Source organism: Strix aluco, chromosome 25 (genome assembly GCF_031877795.1).
Source record: "Strix aluco isolate bStrAlu1 chromosome 25, bStrAlu1.hap1, whole genome shotgun sequence".
Lineage (NCBI taxonomy): Eukaryota > Metazoa > Chordata > Aves > Strigiformes > Strigidae > Strix > Strix aluco.
Window position 1 is genome coordinate 1,703,690 of NC_133955.1, and position 22,722 is coordinate 1,726,411.

Sequence of the window (22,722 nt, forward strand, 5' to 3'; positions counted from 1 at the left end):
TACGGCCGGGTGAATGCGAGGGGCTCACTGCAGGCTTTGTGCGGCATCGACACCCACCAGGCTTTGCTTTCGCAGCCCCGTTTCCAGGGAAACAAAAGCCCCAGTTTTCTTCCAAGAGCACAGAAATGGGTTTTTCCTTTCCTCCCCCCGACCAGTGCTGGGCCCCACACTGTGGGAGCAGGCGGAGAGAAGAGGGGTCTCATCCTGGCGCAGGGATGGAAGGGGGGAAGCAGAGGCCAGGCTGCCCACTGTGCCCTCACCCCCCTACATCCCCACGGGGTGAGTGGGTCCCTGTGGGGGTTTGGTGGCGGTGGGAGGAAGGGAGCGGGGGCAGCTCTCACGCGCTTGGTCCGTGCGGCTCTGTCCTGAGCCTGGGCCAAGGGCAAACAAAGCCGGGCTTGTTGCTGTGGCCCCGTGGGGCTGGATGCGTGGGGAGGAGAAGAGCCGGGCAGGGGGAAGGGAGGGCGCAGGCAGCACCATCACCATGGGCTGTGGGCAACACACAGCCCCACAGCAGGGAGAGCACCCCACAGGCCGGGCTGAACCCCAGCCCTGGTGCCAGCCCCAGCGCCCGGGTACCCAGGTAAAGCACAGAGCACAACCCTGCGGGGCAGGGCAGGGGGCCAGCCCCCCCAGAGCACGCGGGCCAGGGCCACCCCTGCCAGCGATGGCCACAGCCCCCAGGAAGGGGCTGGTTTGGGCAAGGGGGCAAGGAGCGGGGGGCTGGAGCCCTGCAGCAACCCCCCGCCAAAGCCAGCATCGAAGCAGGACCCTGTGGCAGCCCCGGAACACGATGTGGGGGCAGAGAAAGGTCCTGGCCACAGCCAGAGGTCTCTGAGCCCGTCCTCGCACCCAGGCTAAGAAAACAAGGCATCCAGAGCCATCAGAGCTGGCTCCGGCACCTCTTGGGTGAGAACGACCATGCAGGTGGCCAGTGCTGCCTGGGGGACAAGGGACCCCCCGCCCCATTGTCTGAGGGATGGGCACAGCACCAAGGAGGACAGGTGCAGTGAGGAAGTAACGTGACTGTAACCACACCCCACAACGCAAAATTGTTAATTTATTATTATTAGGAGGCAAAAAAATTGTACGGTTACAAGAATCATTTCCGAACAGAGGTCAAATCTGAGCCAAAATATCTCTTAAAAAAAAAAAAGGGGGGGTGGGGGGTGACAACACTTTACAATTCATTAAATTAAAAAAAAAAAGAAAAAGGAAATCTCTCTTTGTGCAATTCTGCAAAAACGAGAACAGAGCCGAGCCGAGCAGGGGAAGGGGCTGGGAGAGGGGCCCTGCAGCCCCCTGCCCCTGGGCCACCACCACCCTCTCCCCCCGTCCTGAGCTGGGGACAGGCAGCTGCCTCCCTGCTGTGCCACCAACCTGACCCCACTACACACCCACCCTCCTGACGCCCGCGTGTCCCCCCCAGCCCAGCTAAGTGTCCCCCCAGACTGGCCCCAAACAACCTGGCCAGGCCCCCAGGTTATGCCTGCAGAGACCCAACAACTCATCACACGGCACAGACAGCACAGCCTTCCTGACCCCCCCAAAATTTCCTCTCGCCCTCTCCCCACCTGCAGACAAGGACCCAACCATGCCCCACCCAGCCCCGCTACCCCCTGCCCCCCTCTCCCCGTGTCCCCCAGCCAGGGCAGCAGAGCTGGGGGCCGGTGTGGGGAGCAGGGCATGGGGATCACCCCCCAGCTCCAGTGGGCAGCGCTGCGGGCACACAGGGGCTCTCAGGGCACCGCGTGTGTCCCCATGTACGCCCCCCTCCTGGTGTCCCCACCCAATGTCCTCGGCCGGGGCAGAGCCAGCAGCCCCCAGCCGGGTGCAGGCGATGCCTGCTGGCACGTGGGGAGCAGCGCGACCACCCTGAGAGGCTACACAGGGCCGAGCCACCTCCAGGGGCGGCTGGGGCAGGGAGGAGATAGGAGGCAGCCCCTGGCTCCCTGCAGGGACTGCTGAGTGCCCCCCCCGCCCCCCCCCGGCTCTGGCACCGACCCCCTTGGATCACCGCCCCAGCGCAGTAGAGCAGCAGGACTGGGCAACTGGGCAGGATCCGGCCCAGGCACAGGGGCTGGGGGGGACACGGGGCAGGTGGACAAGTGACCTAGAGAGGGCAAGAGGGGTTGGGGCAGTGGCACGGCAGCTGGAGGCAATGGGGGAAGGCTGATCACAGCGGGTCGTGACTAATCCCTGTCCCCCCGGAGGGGCAAGGAGCCTGGGGGGTGGCATTGCCTCCGCCCCAAATCCTGCCCATGGGGCTGAAGCCTGAGGAAGAGAAAGGTGGGCATGCTCCCGACACCCCCAGTATGCTCTCTTCCCCGGGGGTACAGGCAGGACACCCAGGGAAGGTGACAACGGAGCCCCAGGGGACCTGCCCGCAGCCTGGCACAGCCCCATCCCCAAGGGCTGCCTTCTGCCACCACCCTCATCTTCCTCCCAGCGCTGACCCTCGACCGGCCTCGGGGAGCCCACAGCCTTCCTACTGCTCACAGGGCCCAGTTTAGTAACAGCGCTATCGCTTAAATTAAAAAATTAAAATATATATACATATATATATATACTGTATACACAGACAACAACAGAACAGTGCCAAAATGGGAAGAAGAGACAGAGAGGAGAGGAGGGCAGTCGGACATTTTCTTTACAATAAAAACAAGGGCTCCACCTCAATGCGAGCGGAGTCTGGGGTCCCCTAAAAATACCCATCTAGAGAGAGAGCTGGAGGGACAGAGCAGGAGAGAGAAGGGGCATGGACTTGTACAATGGCATCTTCCCGATCCGAGCTGCAGTCCGCGGGATCTCAGCTTCTCCTAGACTTTGAGTGCTGGATAAGCCACTGTAGGGTGATGTCTGTGAAGGCAAGGGGACACTTACAGCCTCTCCCTCAGGCTGTCACCCCCTCCTGCACTGGGCAAACAGCCTGGGCACACTGCTACGGGAGGCACGGGCTGCCTCCCACCACAGCACCCCGAGCACTGCACCGGAGCCACCGGTACTCACCGATGTTGTCCTTTTCTTTGCAGGAGATGGAGTAGCAACAAATCTCTCGGTCCTGGATGGCGGAGAGGTTCCTGCGGGAGAGGAGCAAGCTCTGGCTGCAGATGCGGGGGGCTGCACGTCGGCAGCAATGGGAGATGCCTCCGGGCAGCCTTTTGAAGGGTCCCTTTGGACCCTGGCTCCAAGGTGGGGGACACTTTACAGGGGCAATGTCTCTCCAGCCCCCCAGGGACCTGCATGTGGGTCAGGCGAGGACACCAGCACAGCGTGCCCACGACTGATGAGGAGGCGTGGTGTGTGGGGGCTATGTGCCCCCACGGAGAGCCTGGCCACAAAATCCCACAGCTCCCCTCCCTGAACCTCGGTCGCACAGCCCTGTGGGGAGATGAGGCAGGGAGTGGTTGGGAGCAGCACAGGGCTGGCAGCACGGGAGCTGCGCCGGTGCCCACGGGACAGGGGAGATCTCTGGGGGGGAGCAGAGACGCTGGGAGGCAGCGTGTCCCCCGGCTCAGGGGAGGGGGTCGCCGCCAGCAGCGAGGAGGTGGACAGGAGGCAGCATCGGCTGCAAGGAGGCCACACACCAGCACGGCAAACGGTGGCGAAATACAGGAGAGGTACGTGAATGGTATCACACGCCGGAGCAGGATCCGACCTCCAAGCAGGAGGGGCTGTGTGCTGCCCGAGCACGGTGCCTGCACCAGGGAGCGGGGCAGAGCTGCGGGAAGGTGCCAGGAGCAGCACCCAGGCGGGAGCCCAACGCTGCCGAGCGCCGTGCTGGGCCCCAACGCCACCATGTGGCACGTGGGACCTGGTGGGACCTGGCCCCGGCACTGTGGCCGTGGCTCCCAGCTCCAGACACCACCTCCCTGCCGCCACCTTGGGACGCTCCCCGTCACCCAGCACACCCCAGGCACCGCGAGGGCACCCTGGCTGGAACCAGCACGGGTCACACTGTGTCACAGCCCCACCGTGGCCGCCCAGGCCACCGGCACACTTACATTTTCTCAATGAGCTCCTTCTCATCCAAGGCACCAGGCAGGTCTCGCTTGTTCCCCAGGACTAGGACCTGCAGGGCAGGAGAGGGGACACCTGAAGCTCCTGGCCACCAGACCAGGCAGGAACCTGCTTCTGCCACCCAGAAGCAGACGCTGCTTGAGATACAAGACAGCCCTGGCCACTTCACCAGGGTGTGCCAGCACAGAGAAAACCCCTTCAGCGGGCAACCAGAAGGCAGAGCACTTCAATTAACAGCCTTAATTAGCACGTACACAGCATCTCCTGTGTACTCTCTAGTCCCAGTGAGAAGCTGGCCCCACAGCATACTCCCTGAAGGGTACCAGCATGTTGTGCCGTCTAGGATGTTCTCCCAGGAGCCTCTTACCGTCTTTGAGCAAAAAGTCAAATGAAATGGCTAAACACGATGTTATCAGGAAGGAGAGAGCTGCGGACACCGTGCAGAACCCGCTCTCCGCAGGCAGCCAACCCAAAAAAGCATCGGCTGTTTGCACCATCCACTGATCTCTCCTCACTTCAAAGCTTTTCACATCCACAAAGGCATCCTCAGACTGTGCAGGGAAAATAATCACCTGGCAGGACTCGTTCATCCCTCCAGAGCAAGTCACACGACTGTCACCTGACAAGGACAGCACGGAGCCTGCGGCCGCCTTCCCGGGGTGAGTCGGAGCCTCTGCAGCAGCGTGGTAACGCAGCATCTCACAATTTAAATTTGGAGACTTGTTCCCAAAAAAGAACACTCAGAAGGGCTGCAAATGCAGCGCGTTATGTCGGGAGCTTCATTTAGTTGGCAGCAAACGTTTGGGATCTGTGGCAAGATCCTCAAATTAGCTCCTTTCAGAGGATGCCGATTTTGGATGCTCTGTAAGCATCGGCACGCGCAGCGTGCCCCGCGCCGCCGCCACAGCCCACCTCCTGCAAATGTCACAGCCCAGCAGCTGCTCTCCTAGGAGACAGGACCTTAACGGCCCACCATAAATAAGGTGCAAATTCATGCGAGAGGACAGATCTCACACATGGGGGGGGGGGGGGGGGGGGGGGGAGAGGGAGTGTCTGGTCTCTTCTAAAGCTCCCTTCCCTGTTGGGTGGCCCAGCCCTGGGCTACAAAACATCACTGCCCCAGCTCCCGCAGGAGCGCAGCAGGGAAGGGGAACCCCAAAGGAAGGGGATCCCCTCCTTGAATCGGCTCTGCAAGATGCAAACCCCTCACCACAAACCCTGGCAGCCACCAGTCTGGGGGCTGCGAGTGGCTGGGGGGTACCTATCCAGGCAGCAGCTCACCGGGATGCCCTGGAGCTGTGGCTTGTCGAGCAGATTGTGCAGTTCATTCTTGGAGGCCTCTATCTTCTCCTGGTCAGCAGCATCCACCATGTACCTGCAAAGGAATGGACACCCCTGAGTGCAGGCATCGAGGTCCCCACAGCCCGGTGCTGTGCTGAGGTCTGTGCCACCACCAAACCTTGCTCACGTGGCACCTGCACCACCCCCGCTGGCTCCTGGGCCAGTGCATGGACAGGATGGATAAGGGGATCCTTCCCCCAGGACCCCTCTTCCCAAGGAATGCTGTGGGGCTGAGAGCACCTCGTGTCTCCCAGGGAAGGGGTGGACCTCCCTGTCCCCGACCCCGCAGCAGACCACCCCGCTGACAGGAGGGACATGGTGACCAGGGAAGCCCAGGCGCTGCCTGGGCAGAAGAAGCTGCAAGACACACGTTGTCCCCAAGCACCCAAGTAAGGCTCATCTGTGTGTGGCAACTCCTGTGGAGACATCCAGAACAGAGGACAAGTGGAGAAAACAAGAGGAGCTGATGATGGATAAGAAGAGGTGTCCTCCTGAGAGGGGGAAAGACCTGCTCATCCTCTCGATGGGAGCGATCCTGGGCACGGGGCACAAAGCAAAGGGCAGCGGCGAAGCTGGCAGTCAGCAATGCCTGCTCTGAGCAGACGGGGGAGGTTTAGGGAAGGATTTAGCTCTTACGGGCAGACACCCATCCTGCAAAGGATGTAAGTTAAGCCAGAACTGGGGAGGAACTGACCAAAGCAGCCTTTATTTTCAAGATTGAGAAGCTGGGAGAGAAGTGAGAAACACCATCAAGTTTCATCAGGCTTTGTGGGGTTTATTATAAATAGGAAAAGAGCCTTTAGCTACTGAAGTGCTGAACACAGGAAAATGTGTATGGCTGTACAGAGAGGGAGAGGGAAAAACACCACCCGGGCACTGCCACGAGCCTTTAGCACTCCAGACGGAGCAGGAGGGCTGAAGGCAAGAGAAAAAGGATGTGACGCAGCTCGAGGCGAGGAAGGCAGACTGCAGCGTGACCTGGATGGCCACAGGTCCTTTCGTTTCCTCTCAACCAGACCGGCCACTTTGGAAAAATTATGAAATCATGGAAGGAGGCAGTAAAAGGAGTGAAAAAAAATGGGATTTTGTCATTTCCAGCAAAGCTTGCTGTAATAAAAAGTGTCAAGAACATGTCCTGACATGGTGACAATCACCAAGGGCAGGGCCAGACACTGCTGTCCCAACAAGCAGGACAAGTGGCCCTCACTCCTCCTCACCTGCAGGGAAGGGCAGTACAGAAACCCAGTCCTTGGGTTTAGGTAACCCTGCTGTGGTCTCCCAGGGTATTTGTCCTTAGGAGCAGGCAGCCCGCTTCCCAGGAGCATCCCCAGCCTGGGCTCCCTGGGACTGTGCTTACTGCAACATTTGCAAGCAGGGGACATGCGGGGACACTCAGAGACTCGCTGACAGTCAGCAGCGGGCATTGCACGGAGACTCCTTCTCTCAGCACAAGATTCATCCAGCAGCACAGAAAACCCACGACCTGGAAACAGGCTGCTGGCGGCTGCTCTTAAAACCAGCCTCTTGGAAAGGGCTGAGCCACACTGGTGGCCTTTGCTCAGCCCCTGGGATGAATGGGCAGCACAGGGGAAGCAGGGGAGCCAGGAAGGAAAAGACCCAAGGAACAGAGCTGGGCCGACTGATGCTGACAGGGACCTGGCTGCCCCGTGCTCAAATCCTGTGGGGGCACCAGTTCCAGCATCTCAACTCCCGACACAGGTGTCTGGCTCTGGCAGAGAAGACACCACGGCTCCACCGGCTCCTCTTTGGGTGGGTGGGTGACAGGGCTCTCAGGGATACTCACACGATGGCACTCACTCCACGGCAGTACCGCTCCCACATGCTGCGAAACCGTGGCTGGCCACCGATGTCCCAGAGCTGTGACAGGGAAAAGGCAGCGTTACCCCGCCGTCCTGCCCATTATCCCACCATCCTGCCCATGACCCTTCCCCACATGGCCAGCCAGCCAGAGCACCGGGCACGCAGCAAACCCACCCCCATGCCCTCCTCTTTGGCTCAACCCTAGTGAGGAGGCTCCTGACTTGATAAAGAAAGGAGACACCTCAGGAACAGCAGCTGGAAGGTGTTGAACACCTCCTGTGATGTGCCTCTGCTAGCACAGAGGGACCCCCGGGCCCAAGCTGGGGTGCTCCTCTCCATGCTCACCGCACCTCCTGGCCTTTCACTGATGCATTTGCCATTTAAAACACTCAGCACGCTCTTGGAAACGTTTCTGCAGCAGACAGAGATCCCCAATCAGCTTTTCAAGCCTGTCCCACCATTACCTCCCAGTCCAACCCTGGGCCCTTGAAAGATCCAGAAGGGGTAGAAACCTCCCCTCCCTTGGCTCTCGAGGCAGAGACCACCACTGCAAGCCAGGACCTGTTTTTCCCAGTGCTCCCACCCTCAGCAAGGTGACCACATCTGTGAGTCCCCACCAGCAAGACAAGAAGCGTAAGAAAACCTCCAGCTTTGCAGCCTGGACTGGCTCCTACTGCAGAGGTCTGGATCTCCTATGCCTTCCCACTATCTCCTCTGGTGGCTACCTGCAAGAGCCTAACAGGGCAGATCTTCCCAAGTGCAGCTGGGCTTGCTGGCATCCTTCAACCTCCAGCAGAAGACCCACCAATCTCCCCTCGTTCCATCTTTCATCCCAAGATCCCCCACTGGCAGTAACATCTGCCCCTTACCTTTATGGTAACGTTCCCCTTGGTGATCTTCCTCATGTTGAAGCCCACTGTCGGGATCATGTCTTCATTGAACTGTCCTGACTGCAAGGAACAAGGCAGAAGTCAGAGAACAAAGAACAGTGTCAGGAGGCACGAAAACCCCGCCAGCCTGCCCCAAGCAGGGCAGCGCGGCTGACAGCCTGCCCAGAAATAACCCCAAACACTGCCAGCCCCGCAGCAGGCACGGCGTGACCCTCCTCCAGGTCCACACCCGGAGCAAAATTAGAGCCAAGGAGACAAAATGCCCGCAGGATGGAAATGGTGCTGCTGCTGCATGGAGTGAGGGTGCCCTGAGTGCCCCGGTGAAGTCCCCGGCCGCTCAGCAAGCTGCTGTCTCGGTGGGGTGGTGGAGGCTCGCCCGACCCAGCCCTTTCCAGGCGGGACTCCCAAGCCCTTCGCAGGAGGAGACTGAGACCTTCGCCCGCTGCAGTGACCTCAGGTCAGCTGTGCCAGGCCCAAACCGCTCCCACAAAACCCGCTGGCAGCCCCACAAGGACCCCCGTGGGGTGCAGGCAGCCAGCCAGTCTTCCCACCCAGGGGAACCACCTCCCGCATTGGCTCCTTTTCAGTCCCAGGGGCTCCAGCATGTTTCCTGCTTCAGGTCATTTACAGCCCAGCCCGAACCAGACTGACTTCTGCTTTCCTGCAAGCCTGCAGCCTGCCTGCATGGGTCCTTCACCCCCTGCACCCTGCCCATGCATGAGGGCTGGGTGCTCATGCTGGATGTTGTAGGGGGACGCAACAGGTCCCCTCTCCCCCTCCCCAAGAACTGCCAACACGTTTTCTCCAGCAGCACAGCTCCAAGACGCATCAGGCAGAAGCAGCACGAAATTGCCATGGGTTTGCACCATCCCAGTGCCACTACAAAACTAGGTTAGTCTTGTCAGAGCAGTGAGCAGGAACCGTCCCTCTGCCACCGTGGCAAGATGCCGGCTTGCCAGTCCGTATGCCTGGCACCACACCGGAGGGTCAGGATGGTGCTGGTCTGTTAAAGCCCACCCCTCCAGTTTGCTGCCCAAATCCCAACGCTGCAAGATGTCCTGGGCTGAGCAGCACTGGGGGATGTTCCGGGCATCCCTGGGGCAGGAGGCCAGAGCTGCCACAGCCCTTCACCTCCTCTGCCTCTAGCAGCCTCCCGCCTGGCAGGCAGCCTCACTGGGACTCAAAACAGGTTTATCTTCTTTGCTTTTGAAATGCGTCCTTGTGGAAGGCCCTGCTGCACGACGCTGGGGAAGCTGATGGGGAAGAGGGTTTGATAACCAGGATAACATGGCACTGAGGCTTTTGGCCATCAGTGCCAGGAACCTGCGGAAACCACCAACCACGGCCGAACTAATCCCAGTAGCTCTTTACCAGCTTAAAATTGCAGTTTCTCTAGAATTTTTCTGGGTTTTATTTCAGTTAACAAAGACCGCAAAAAGGGAAGGCAATTTATGCCATTTTCTGACAAGCAGAATTTTGTGCCTGGTTGAGCCAACAGCTCCTCCAGACCCACCACATCAGCGAGTCCCCAGGGTTTTCCTGACCTCTTCCAACAGTTCTGCAATACACACTGCTTCCCTTTTTCATTTCCCTTTTGCATTCATCAGCAAAGCCTGGCAGCCAAGGGGTCTCCAAGCCACAGTGCACCCAGAAACCACACTGGGGACTGGAGGGAGGGCACAGGGGGAGAGGAGGAGAAGCAGGCAAGAATCCCTCTACCACTGGCTGACATGGGGGATGTCTCTTGCGGACTGAGGTTCAACACACAACTTGACTTTACGGACCAGGTTTTAAGGAATTATCAGGCTTTGTCCAGAAGATATGGACAGCAATTGCTGAAGAGCTCTCGGAAGCTGCAGGTACCTCCACTGGGGATCCTGGACCACATCACTGGAACTGCTGGCTGTGTGAAAGCCATCTGAGACATGGTTCATGTGTGATAGCAGCTCTTCTTCCAGGAAAAGCTGGGCTGCAGGAGCCAGGAGTCACCTCTGCTTTGGCCTGTGAGAGATGGGAGCGAGCGCATCTCCGTGAGCAAAGCACGGCCTTGCTCCCTGCCCCAAATCCTTCCCCCGCCGTGGCACCTGCCTTCAGGCTGCCCACAGCCAAGGGCTCAACACAAAACCACTCATGCTGTACAAAAAGGCCAGGCTGGGAACACGACACAGGATGTCTTGCACATGGTCCCTGCTGTCCTGGCACCCACGGCAGCGTCTTCAACGTGTTGCAATGTGCTCAGCTCCTCCTGCATCAGCTGCTCTCTGGAAGCAACTTTGAACGGTGGAAACATGATGTCTCCTCTTTCCTCTCCAGCTATCCTAGATCCCGACACCTCCGGCACATCTTCAACTACCTGCAGGGTCCAGCCATCCGCAGCTCCACTGCCCAGGGAGAGCGGAGACCAGCCCAACTGCAGGCATGCAGAAGCTTCACCGGACACATCTTTCCCCCAGATTTTGGTTATGCAATGCACACCGCATCTGCGCTGACCCCAGAGATCATGCCCTGCCACACCAATTGCTTGGGAATTGGATTCCTCTGGAAGGCACAAAAATCCTTGCAGGCAAGATGGATTTTGTGGCTACAACAGGTGGATCAGGTCTTTGCAGGCTCCAGTTCACCGCTGGTTTTGCCAGGGTCCCCTCAGCACTCTGGCCAAACCACCCTGCCTGGGTGCCCTGGCTGGAAGACAAATGACCTCAGGCAGCCAGGATCCAGCTTTTGTGGGGCTGAGCAGTGCCCCCACCTCACTCTGAGCCCCATCCTCTGCCACACGCACGTGGACACCAGGTCACTTGCCACTTCAGCCATCGTGCCCTGCTCAGCCAGCACCCAGGACCTCGGCTCACTGGCACACACAGAGAAGCAACCTCAGCCCTCACACTGCACCCACCAGCTCTGGCAAGCAGCGTGCAGAGCCAAGGTGGCCAGGCCCTGCTCCTCGCTGCGACCAGGCAGCTGTCACCCTGTCCCAGCGCAGGATGACACCGCTTTAATGCAACCTGCTCTCGATACATCACTGCTGGCTGTTTTGCAGCCCCATATCCCTGGGAGCTCACAAACAAGCCATTCACCAGGGACTGGAAATGGCAGCGCCGAAAGCCCAGCCCCTGGTCACCTAAAGTCACGTCTCCACCAGTACACGGTCCCCCGTGGGGCAGGCAGATGCCCAACGCACCCAGGGCTGGGTGGCTCCCACCTGGGCCTCGACCATCCCCAAACCCCCCCAGCCTCACGCTCCTGCAGGCGTCTCCTGCTGCACGGCACAGCTGAGTCCCTGTCGAACCTCGTCCAAGCGCCAACCCAGACTGGGACGCAGGGGGTTTGATTTCTCACCTGTAACCTCCCCGTCCAGCCCCCGCAACCAGCTTTGTGCACAGCAGAGGGTGGGAGCGCCTGGCAGCTGGGAGTTTTGCTTCCAAAGCCACTGCTCTTCCAGCAGCTCTTCTCCAAAACAGTTAAAAAAGACCAGCCGGCTGCACGGGCTCGTTTCAGCCCCTCAGCACATCTCACATCACCCAGCCAAGCCATGACAGCCCCACAGGACTCAGCTTGACTCCAAGTACCCCATTTGGATGGGAAGAAGCCAAATTCAAGCCAAGCCTTTAGAATGTTTCCCTCTGACAGTGGGTCTTACAGCTCTCTGGGGCTCTGAGCATCACAGGGCACCTACTGCAGGGAATCCCATGTCCCCCTGTAGAAAGTACCAGAGGGGACAGGGCTGTTCCTGAGCACAGCACAGTCCTCCCAGGGGACCCAGAGACCTGGGAAGGGAGGCTGCTACCTGGAGCTGGGCAGGATGGAGCTACCCGAGGGCTGACAGCAAGGAGGAAGTGCCACACGGGTCTGAGAATGAAACAACTTTTGCCCCAGATCCTCAGCATGCTTTGGTTTCAACACCTCCATGCAGAGGAATCGTGCTGAAGGGACCTGTGTCAGTCAGATCCCAGGGCTGCGGGCAGGCCAGCAGCCCAAGCTGGGCAAGCACAGTGCTGCAGGATAGGGATGGGCACCCCAGTCCCCTTCCACCCCAAAGCAGATGGTCTCACCACCAACACTTGCAATTAACATACAGGGTCTGGCTCTGCAGCACCCCTCAGCTTGGAAATTCAACATCCCAGGCTTTCAGCAAGGTGGAAAACCCACGGGCCCCTCATGGCCACACTCCTGGTGATGCTACCGCAGCCGAATCAGGCTGTGCTGCCCTCCCTGACCTCACGGGCCCTATCTCCAGGGCACTCTGTATCCCAAGAGTAAAAATGGGATCTGGGGACAAGCCAGCGGATGGCAGCCAGGCCGTACACCAGGTGACCCTGGAGCAGAGATGATGACACTGCCCGTAAGCCCAGAGGTCCCAGGCAGCACGATGCTCTCCAGGACAGATTCATCCCAGTACCTGCAGTGCAGCTAATGGCTTTTAGGCTTGTTTAGACCACGGTATCACTGAAGATCGGTTTCTTTCATAAAAACGAGGCTTCTCAGATGCAAGGGAAAATCTTTGGGCTGCTTTTGCTTCTTCAGCACCGCATCACAGCCCGTAACACCCTGCATGGCGGCGCTGAGGCTGCGCTGACCCAACACCCTGTTTGAGGCAGAGACACAGACACGTATGAGATGCTCCCAGCAGCTCCCAGGGACGCGCAGCACTACTCTCCAGTCCGAGGTGGAGAAGGCATCTCTACACAAGAGCTGCTGCAACGTCTGCTCCCACCTCTGTACAGACAGACCCCGCAACTGCCTACAAATCTATTGGTGGTTCCTCTCGTTCGCGATGTGCCCGTAACGAGGAAGCACCTGGACAGAGGAACAGAGGTGGTGGCCACGTGAAGCAACGGTGGCTCTAGAGTGACTGCTTGCTGCTGGCCCAGGCTTTGGGGTGCTGGACACACGCAGTCCCCACCAGCATCAGCACTACTTGATGGCAGCACAGAGTCTGTTACAGAAACTCTGGAGAAAAGCAAAACCCTCTGGACTCAAGCAAGGCACTGAGAAGGTCCCTTCCTGTGAGTTCAGTGAACAGTGTGGGACAGGATCGGAGCAGAGCCGCTCTGCATTGCACGCCCAAGCCAAGCGTGCAATGCAGGGGCAGCAGGCAACACCTCTGGAGGACTCCAGATCCTTTGGGATGAGGCAAAGGTTGCAGCTTAGCAGTTCTGCCCTTAGCATTGCCCTCTTGATGGAAACAGAAGCGGCCTCTCTGCTATTCAGTGCACATCTCCACACACAAAGGACCCACATGAGCTGGCTACATAGTACCTGCACCCTTGGTTCTGACTACCCAGCCCAATGGATGGCCCCAGCAACGGAACCTTGAAGACACAGTGTTTAATGCATCCCTGACCCATGAATGCCCCTGCTCTGTCACTGCCAGCATCCATCTGCCTCCTCCCCAGTCCAACCCAGCTCATACAAACTCAGCACTGGAGGAGCTTGGCTGAACTCTTGTTTCTGAGGTTGCTCGCTTTCCCTTGGTCTTCTGCTGAACTACAACGCTCAGGTTGTCCCCTCTTCAATCACTGCTCTGGCTTCTCGGAGACCTCCAGCCATTGCCCTGCTCCCAGCTCTCCTTCCCACCCATTCCTCCCCCAAGCACGGTGTCCCAAACCAGCCGTGACACCCCAGCCAAGGCAGGGGCAGCCAGCAGTGGGGCTGCGGGTGCTCACACCTTGCAGCCCACGAGGGCACAGCACTATCAGCAGCGGTGCCACAGGTCCACAGCCCGGCCAGGACACGGGTGGCACCTCTTGACAAAGCCTCGTGCTCTTCTTCCTGAGCTGGGTTTAATCAAGGGGAAGCTGCAGGGAACCTCCTAGATGAGCCTGACAGAGGTGGTTGTTAAGTTCTATGATAAAAAACTCATGTGCACACACATGAAGGAGCACAGAGAGGCAAGAACAGGAGGATGAACCCCAAAAAACCCTGGTGCAGGTACTCCCAGGGCAGGAGAGCCAGAGCAGGTTCCTCTACCCACAGACACAACAGCAGGTGGGGAACCCAAAGTACAGCAGGGGAGAAGCACCGTGGCATTGCACAAGACTTCTTCTGGGACATCTGTGGGAACATAAGAAAACAGAGGGATAAGGGGATAAAAAGGGTCAACAGGTTGCTGGTCAGTATGTTTGGCCGTGCCCTGTGCTCAGCCAGTGCAGTCTGCCCTGCCTTCTTACCAAACTGCATTTCTAACTGTTTCCCTGGGTAATGGCCTCTATCTTCTGTGTGCACGTGCGTGTTTGGGAGTCTGAGCACCAGCAACTGGTCTCCAAACCGGGGGTCAGAGGCCCCTTGTCCCTGGTGCAGCAACTGCAGCGAGTGCGGGTGAGTGGGCAAACATCACCGAGCAGGTGGAGTGGCCACGGACCCAGACGGTGGGTGTCCCCAGGAGTGAGACCATGGGAGAAGGTGGCTGCTGGAGGGACCAGGAGGTCCAGGACAACTGCCAGAGCAACCGTGGAGTCTGAGGGTCAACTGAGAGGTGTGTGGTGGGGTGTGGGGGTGCGTGTGTGGGGTGTTAGGGCTGAGGAACATCACGGCAGGCAGAGCTGGCAGCCATCAGTAAAACTGAATGTAAGTGAAAACCTTACTTTCTCCAAGGCTGTAAGGATGATACCAAAGTAAATATTTAAGCAGTGCCCATAGAAACCAACTCTTCCACCTGCTGAAGCTGCTGCTCCTGAGAAGTAGAGTTAGATAGGAGAAAAAAATCTGCATAATGGCAATAATTAAAAAGCAAAAGTAGCAAAGCCTGGAGCTAAACCAATGTTGACACATTTTCCACTTTTAGAGCAAATGAGGACTGCGTTTGTTTTTTCCATTAAAAAAAAAAATAGAACAAGAAAAATGAAGAACCAAGCAGTGGGTGCCGGCTGTGGAAACAGAAAGCTGGGGACAAGGACAAACCTCTCACGAGGCTGTAGCTGGTGGACTTTTGCTACCAGCCCAGAGAAAACACAGGAGGTTGCTCCTTGGCAACCATCCCCAGCTCTGCGCCCGCACAGCCACTGGCTTCCAACACAGGTGTTGTTCGTCCCGCTAAGGCAGGGAACACCCACCCCCAGATCCATCAGGCACAGGCACCAAGTTTTGCTTGTACCTGGCCTGAGTCTGCCCATTCCCACCAGGCCCTCGGGCACTGGCCCCTACCTCAGACCTCTGCAAAGTGCACAAGGACACAGAGTCCCACCACACCTTCTCAAGCAGCACCTGGCTCCGCTGCAGGGGTGAAGGCTGATTGCTGAAGAGTTAAAGAAGCGGCAGTACATCCATATGGGACCTCTCAGGTGAGGGGCATCAGAGAAGAGACCAGCAGCTGCTATAAGGACGAGGCAGAGCAATAAAGTCCCCGCTGAGCTTGCCATAGCCTGGTAGTCCTTGGTTCTTCAAAGCTGGATCTATCTCCAAGGCTGGCCAGCTTTGAAAGACCAGAGATCTCCAGGCTGCTCAAGGCTCATGCTACTCTTTAACTTCCCAGTCTTACTGCTGTTTACATTCTTCTGGGGCTGCCTTTTAACCTTGCACTCTCTAATTAAAAAAAATAATAATTACAACACTCCTTAATTAGCAGTTCTTTGCTATGTCCGGACTTTGGGCTATGCTGAGGGGGGTTCACTTGGGGTTTTCAGGATGCGTCAGTGCTCTCGCCCAGTGGATGGCACCCGTGCTGTGGGACATAGTGGCCAGGCAGACGCTTCCACACCCAACTCAACCCCAGCACCTGCACAGGCCTGTGCCCAGGAAAGCCCGGCAAGGGGCACGGCAGTCCCAAACCCCATCACCTGGGTGCAGCGAGATGCCAGCGCTCATCAGCCCTGGGATGGGACAGTTGCTCTTCTCATCTGTGCCAGCAAGGACACTCCAGTGAGCCATAGAGCATGGGTGTCCCCTGCACCAGGGACAAGCGACCCCTGGTTTGGAGACCAGTTCCTGGTGCTCAGGCCCCCAAACACACTCATGCACACAGAAGTACATCTCCCCTTATTCGGAGAAATAGCTAGAAATGCAGTTTGTAAGACAGGACAGACTGATCAGCACCTGTTGTCATGCAATGGACCCTTTCTATTCCCTCATCCCTCTATTTCCCCATGTTTGTTCCCAGAAACATCCCAGAAGTCTTGTGCAATGCCAAGGTGCTTCTCCCCTGATGTACTTCGGGTTCCCCACCAGGCCTCTGAGCCGGGGCAGAGCTCACAGACATGCCACAATGGTGGGGTTCTTTTTTAAGGCAGCTTGAGCACAGCACAGAGTATCCCACCAGGCTCGGTCCCTCTCCTGGCATCCCCAGAGTGCACAGCAGGTCCTGCAAACCCTCATCCCGAGCTGGGCAGCAACGCTTTTCTGGCAAAACCCAGAGTGCAGGCAAGACCCCGCTGCCCCCAGTACCCAAGGATGATGCTTGGAGCAAGCCAAGTGACTTTACCCCTGTGGGCTGCATGGAGCATCTCCGGACTGGCTGGGGGCTGGCGCGGAGGATGCTGGGTACATCCCCCTCTGGTGCGTACGTCCAGCCCCGGGCCGCATCCTGGAGCGCCCGAGGGAGCCAGCTCATGGCTCCACAACACGCTGCTTTTCAGGGCAAGCAGACAGGCTTGTTCGGGGTTTCTTGCCAAGCAGAAGGGAGATGGTGCCACCACTCACTTGGACGACCCTGGTCAAGCCCTTTCAGACCTGCTTATGTTTCTGCTCTGGACAATGCAACTCACAGTCAGGCATCACTTGTGGCGTATTGGGACCAGTGTCTGTACTGGGACTGGTACCATTTAGTATCTTCATTAGTGGGACATAGACAGTGGCATCGAGTGCACCCTCAGCAAGTCTGGAGATGACACCAAGCTGAGTGGTGCAGCGGACACATCTGAGGGACAGGATGCCATTCAGAAGGTCCTGGACAAGCTCAAGAAGTGGGTCTATATCACAGAATTGTCCAGGTTGGAAAAGACCTCGAAGATCATCCAGTCCAACCATCAACCCAACATTAACAGTTCCCAACTACACCAGATCCCTCAGCGCTACGTCGACCCGACTCTTCAACCCCTCCAGGGATGGGGACTCCCCCCCTGCCCTGGGCAGCCCATTCCAACGCCCAACAACCCCTTCTGCAAAGAAATCCTTCCTAAGAGCCAGTCTGACCCTGCTCTGGCGCAGCTTGAGGCCATTCCCTCTTGTCCTGGCGCTGGTTCCTTGGCTCAAGAGACTCATCCCCCCTCTCTGCACCCTCTTTTCAGGGAGTTGCAGAGGGCCATGAGGTCTCCCCTCAGCCTCCTCTTCTCCAGACTAAACCCCCCCAGTTCTCTCAGCCACTCCCCAGGTGGCCTCCCTTCTTGGCCACCTGGGCACACTGCTGGCTCCTGTTCAGCCGGCTGTCAATCCCCCCCCCCCCCAAGTCCCTCTCTGACTGGCAGCTCTCCAGCCACTCCTCCCCAAGCCTGTAGCGCTGCTGGGGGTTGTTGTGGCCCAAGGGCAGCACCCGGCATTTGGCCTTAGTGAAACTCCTCCAGTTGGGCTCAGCCCATCGCTCCAGCCTGGCCAGGTCTCTCTGCAGAGCCTCCCTACCCTCGAGCAGATCAACACTCCCACCCAACTTGGTGTCACCTGCAAACTGACTGAGGGCGCACTCGACCCCTCGTCTAGATCATCAATAAAGATGTTAAACAGGAGTGGCCCCAAAACCGGGCCCTGGGGGACACCACTCATGACCGGCCGCCAAATGGATTTAACTCTGTTCACCACAACTCTTTGGGCCCGGCCGTCCAGCCAGTTTTTCACCTCATGAGGTTCAACAAGGCCCAGTGCAAGGTCCTGCACCTGTGTCAAGGCAACCCCCAGTATCAATACAGGCTGGGGGATGAAGGAATTGAGAGCAGCCCTGTGGAGAAGAACTTGGGGGTACTGGTAGACAAAAAGCTGGACGTAAGCCAACCACGTGTGCTCACAGCCCAGAAAGTCAACCATACCCAGGGCTGCATCAAGCGAAGCATAGCCAGCAGGGGAGGGGATTCTCCTCGTCTAGTCCACTCTCATGAAACCCCCCCTGCAGTGCTGGGTCCAGCTCTGGGGTACCCAGCTCAAGACAGACATGGACCTGCTGGAGCGGGTCCAGGGGAGGCCACAGAAATGGTCAGAGGGCTGGAGCACCTCTGCTATGGAGAGAGGCTGAGAGAGCTGGGGTTGTTCAGCCTGGAAAAGAGAAGGCTCTAGGGAGACCTTACTGCAGCCTTTCAATACTTAAAAGGGGCTTATAAAAAAGATGGGGACAGACTTTTTGGCAGGGGCTGCAGCAATAGGAGAAGGTGTAATGGTTTTAAACTAAAAGAGGGTAGATTCAGACTAAGCACAAGGAAGGAATTTTTTATGATGAGGGTGGTGAAACACCAGAACAGGTTGCCCAGAGAGGTGGTGGATGCCCCATCCCTGGAAACATTCAAGATCACATTGGACAGGGCTCTGAGCAACCTCATCTAGTTGAACGTGTCCCTGCACATTGCGGGGTGGGGGGGAACTAGATGACCTTTAGAGGTCCCTTCCAACCCAAACCCAAAACTCTATGATTCCATGATCCTGGAAAAAAACCCGCTGTCCATTTTTTCTTGGCTCAGGCTGACAGAGCTTACAGCAGCAAGGCAAGACCACGCCCCAGCCAGCTCCTTCTCCTCTTCCAGAAACATGGAGAAACCCCCACCAAAACCTACCACCTTCTGCATTATGAAGCTCAGGTGCAACAGAAGCAGCTGTCAAGGGCCCAGACTCTGCATCTGGAGGCAGAACAACCACCCAGCACAAGGACCCACATCCACCTCCCACCCCACCCTGGCCCTGCCAGACCCCATGCAAGGGGGGCACATCCAGAGTTACTGGGAGAGGCAGGTGCCAGATGCAAAAATGCATCAGAACAAGACCTCCTTGCTTCTCCCTCAGCATCTCCACCAGCGTCTCTCTTCTCTACCTTGCCAGCAATCCTTGGAGACCTTGCAGGACGCTGCCTCCCCTCCCAGATCAGCTGTCAGCGGAGGGGGACAGTGGCTCACCAGGGCGCTGAGCTCTGCTGTCCCCCAGCCACTGTCAGGATGTTCCTCCACCAGCAGCGCCGTCGGAGAGCTGGCCAGCTGCCACAGCATCCATCATCCTACCTGATGTCACGTACGAGGCTGACGAGGTTTCCTCTTGCAGCATGGATTCAAATCACTTTCTGAGCGGAGCTCAAGCATGAGATGCTGCCCCAGGCTCCCCCACCACACAGGTCTGACACCCCAGCACCCAGTCTCTGTGGCTCCACTCCCTTGGAAGGTTCTCTAGCACAGGTGGAAGATGCAAAAAAAAATAGTAAAACACTCTCTTTTTCTAAACACGTCCTGCACTGACAGGTTTTGAGCCCCAGCACCCATTGAGGGGCTCTTGACACGCTCAAGTCTCACTCTCGTCACACCCAGACTGGGGAAAAGGCAGCTAAAAGCTCACTGATTTCAAGTTAAAACCAAGACCAGATGTATTTTACAGCCTTTCACCCCTCTGTGCACACAGGACTTCAAGCTTCAGCTCCTGACAGCCAGGGAAAGAAAAAACGAGCCCTGAAAAATAAAAACCCCAGCCAGGTGACCCAGGAGGAGTCAGCCCCCCCGATCATGGCTGCCTTCAGCAAACCCTTCACCTGGCATGGCCACAGCTCTGGGCTGCTAGAGGAAGCCACCCAATCCTCCAGGCAACCAGATTCCATTTTTCAGCCAGTGCAGCTAAAAATCCTGGAAGACAAGGATGGCACCAAGTCCCCCAGAGAAGCTCTAGCCCCGGCACCTGCATCGCTCTGCGGGCTGGGGAGCATCACCTGCACCCACAGAGATTCCTCGGGAGATCTCCAACAACACCAAAATCCAATCCTTCTCAGTTCAGGTTTTATCCCTCCCCAAAGCCCAGATCACAACTATTTCCCCTCCTAACACTCCCATTATATCACCTTAAAGCCAGATGCCTCAAACACTTCCCATGCAGTTCCTGTTGAGTTGGGATGTTCTGTGTGTCATGTTATTTAGCTGTCCCTGACAAGTCCTTAATTTACAGGACGTTTTCCCAAAGGTCAGTGCCTCTTTTTTGTGTGCACCTGCCACAAAATTTGAACTTTCTAAATAACTTCAGACAGGGGCAAAACTGCAGCAGAGACTGAGCTCCTCGCTCAGCACCCTGAGCCTGACTGCCCTGCAAAGGTGTTAAACATCCACCACAGACCTCCTCACGAACCAGGAGAGCACGAAGCCAGCTTCGGCCCGTGCGCAGCGAGTTTCCCTCAAGAGCTGCTGTAATTCCTGGGTGTCACTTTTCCCTACACCAGCAATACGGGCCAAGCAGAAAAGAGTCTTGGCGCATGGGTCTTGCAGGTGGGGTCTTTCACACAGCAAAACTGCCAGGTATGAACTGTTGATTTGCAGAAACAGGAACGCCACCGAAGCCCACGCTGAGCCCCATCTGCTGCAGGCATGGCTGGGAGAGGAGGAGGCACGTGGAGAAAGATGAGCTGGGCTGGCAAAAGAGCCATGTCAAGAGGATAAGGGCCATCCTGTGATTTCCAGCCCTGTGCAGGCAAAACAGCCCAGCAGGTTTGGGATAAAGCTCCATCACCCTTTAAAACTTATGCAGTTATTTAAAAAGGCACTGAATTACTTTTTAATTTTTAATGCAGCCTATGTTGCTATTAACAGGCTAGCAGCATACTGTGGGGCCAGAGCAGGCCTAGCCCACATGTGGCACCACCGCGTCCCACCCTGACATGGGACTGCAAAAAAGGACCATTAAACATGCAAATGGCAGGGACAAAGTCACCCCAAAAAAGGACTGGTGCTCACGGTCACTGTCCCAGAGCCACAAAACTCCCCGTCCCCCGAGGCTGGCATCGGTCTGCTGGGAGAACCAGCACAAGACCCCGAGCGGTGACTGCCAGCAAACCAGCTCGAGAGCAGGGGTGCCACCTTCTCCGGGGTGAAAAGCATTTTAGGGTGTCCTCCCTTCACCCCCAGGCACCTCAGGAAGGATGTATTTGTCCCTGCAGCACCCGGCACCAAGGGAAAACCTCCTGGGGAGCACAGCTGCAGTGCAATGAAGCCTCTAAATTAGCTGTAAAATCACCTTTGACAGCCCAGCAGCTCCCAGAGCCCCGAGCAAGCAGACGTAACTCGCTTTGCTTTGGCGCGGAGGCCCTGAGCAAAGCAACAGGGACGAGGGGGGACAGCGAGAGGATCCGCATCCACCTCCCTCCACAAAACCCCCGGGAGCAACAGTCCAAACCGGCCCCTTCGGGACCCGCCCGCCAGCGGCTCCCGCCCCGCAGGATCCCGCCCGGAGAGGGCGAGAACAACCCGAGAGTCGCGGGGAGACTCCACCGAGCATCCCCCGGGTGAAACCACACCCCGGGCTTCGGGATCCAGGGCCCCAGCTCCTGCTCCGCCGCCGGGCCCAGGCACCCTGTGGGTGAGGCCGCACAGCCGGGGCGAGGCCGGGAGCGAGGTGTCCCCGGGGTGGGTGTCACTGCCCCACTCGGGGGCGGCAGCACCCCAGCACCCATAAAACGCCGCTGCTGGGGGGTGCTGGCCAGGAAGGGACGGAGGCTGCAAGGCAAATAACCGCGTACGCTGGCCACCGAGCCCAAAACGGCACGAGCCCGGCGGGGTCCTCCCGAGGCCCCACCTGCGTGTCCCTCGGCGGCGCAGGGCCCGGCCATGACAAAGCGCCGGCTCGAAGCGGGCAAGGGCAGGAGCTTCCCCCGGCTCCAGGGCCGGGACACCCCGCGCAGCACCGGCCATCCGGGGCACCGGCCGCTGCCCCGACCCGGCAGCTCCCCAGCGGCCGAGCCCCAGTCGGGAAGGGCAGGCGGGTGCTGGAGCCCGCCCGGGGCCTGCTCCGGCTGCGGCCCCCGAGCCGCCGCGCTCGGCACCGGGGATGCGGGGAGCAAACCCCGGGGTCTGCCCGGGCCCTCGCGGTGCTGCCGGGCCTGCACGCTGCCCCCCCCCTCCCCCCCGCTCTGCACAGGCATTTCCGGGCCGGGGTACGACAGGGCGGGGCGGTTCTGGGGAGCAGCCGGGGATGGGCAGGACGGGGGTGCAGCGGGGGGGGGATAGGGCAAGGCTCGGGAGCAACGAGATGGGGTGCGAGGCGCAGGGGGGCAAGCCGGGGGGGGGGGGTGGGTGGGGGGGTGGGGTGTGTGTGTGCACCGCCGGGCCCCGGGGCGCTGCCCGGAGCGGGGGGGGGGGGGGGGGGGGGCCGCGCTCACCGCGATCACGTTGACGAAGGTGGTCTTGCCCGAGTACTGCAGCCCCACCAGCGTCAGCTCCATCTCCTCCTTCCAGAACAGCGCCCGGAACCAGTCCAGCAGCTTGTTGAAGAGCGCCAGCATGGTGCCGGGCCGAGCGGGGCGGGGCCGAGCCGGGCCGAAGCGGAGCCAGCCGGGGCGGGACCGGGCCGAGCAGAGCCGGGCCGAGCCGCGGGTCCGGGCCGAGCCGATGGAGGCCGAGCCGGGCCGAGCCGCCGCCCCGGTATTGTCCGCGCGCCGCGCACCCTCCTGCCGCACCGCCGCGCGCCGGGTGGGGCCCGCGCGCCGCCCGCCCGCGCTGCCGCCCCCTGGCGGGTGGGAGGACGCAGCGCACCAGGCACCGCCCGCACCCCCGCACCCTGCACC

General features: G+C 58.7%; 1 protein-coding gene across 2 annotated transcripts; it reads right to left on the reverse strand.

Moving 5' to 3' along the window:
* Positions 1-1,042: 1,042 nt before the first annotated feature.
* On the reverse strand, positions 1,043-22,625 carry ARL8A (ARF like GTPase 8A). Of its 2 annotated transcripts, XM_074850547.1 has the most exons (7): positions 22,318-22,625; positions 8,052-8,132; positions 7,166-7,239; positions 5,302-5,395; positions 4,005-4,072; positions 3,010-3,080; positions 1,043-2,859 (listed from the first exon to the last, which is right to left on the reverse strand). In XM_074850547.1, exons 1-7 carry the CDS (start codon positions 22,438-22,440, stop codon positions 2,810-2,812), a joined length of 561 nt encoding a protein of 186 aa, XP_074706648.1. In that variant the 5' UTR covers positions 22,441-22,625; the 3' UTR covers positions 1,043-2,809. The 2 variants fall into 2 exon arrangements, with proteins under 2 accessions (XP_074706648.1, XP_074706649.1); XM_074850548.1 differs by lacking the exons at positions 1,043-2,859; positions 3,010-3,080; positions 4,005-4,072 and adding an exon at positions 4,079-4,828.
* Between the last annotated feature and the right edge of the window lie 97 nt (positions 22,626-22,722).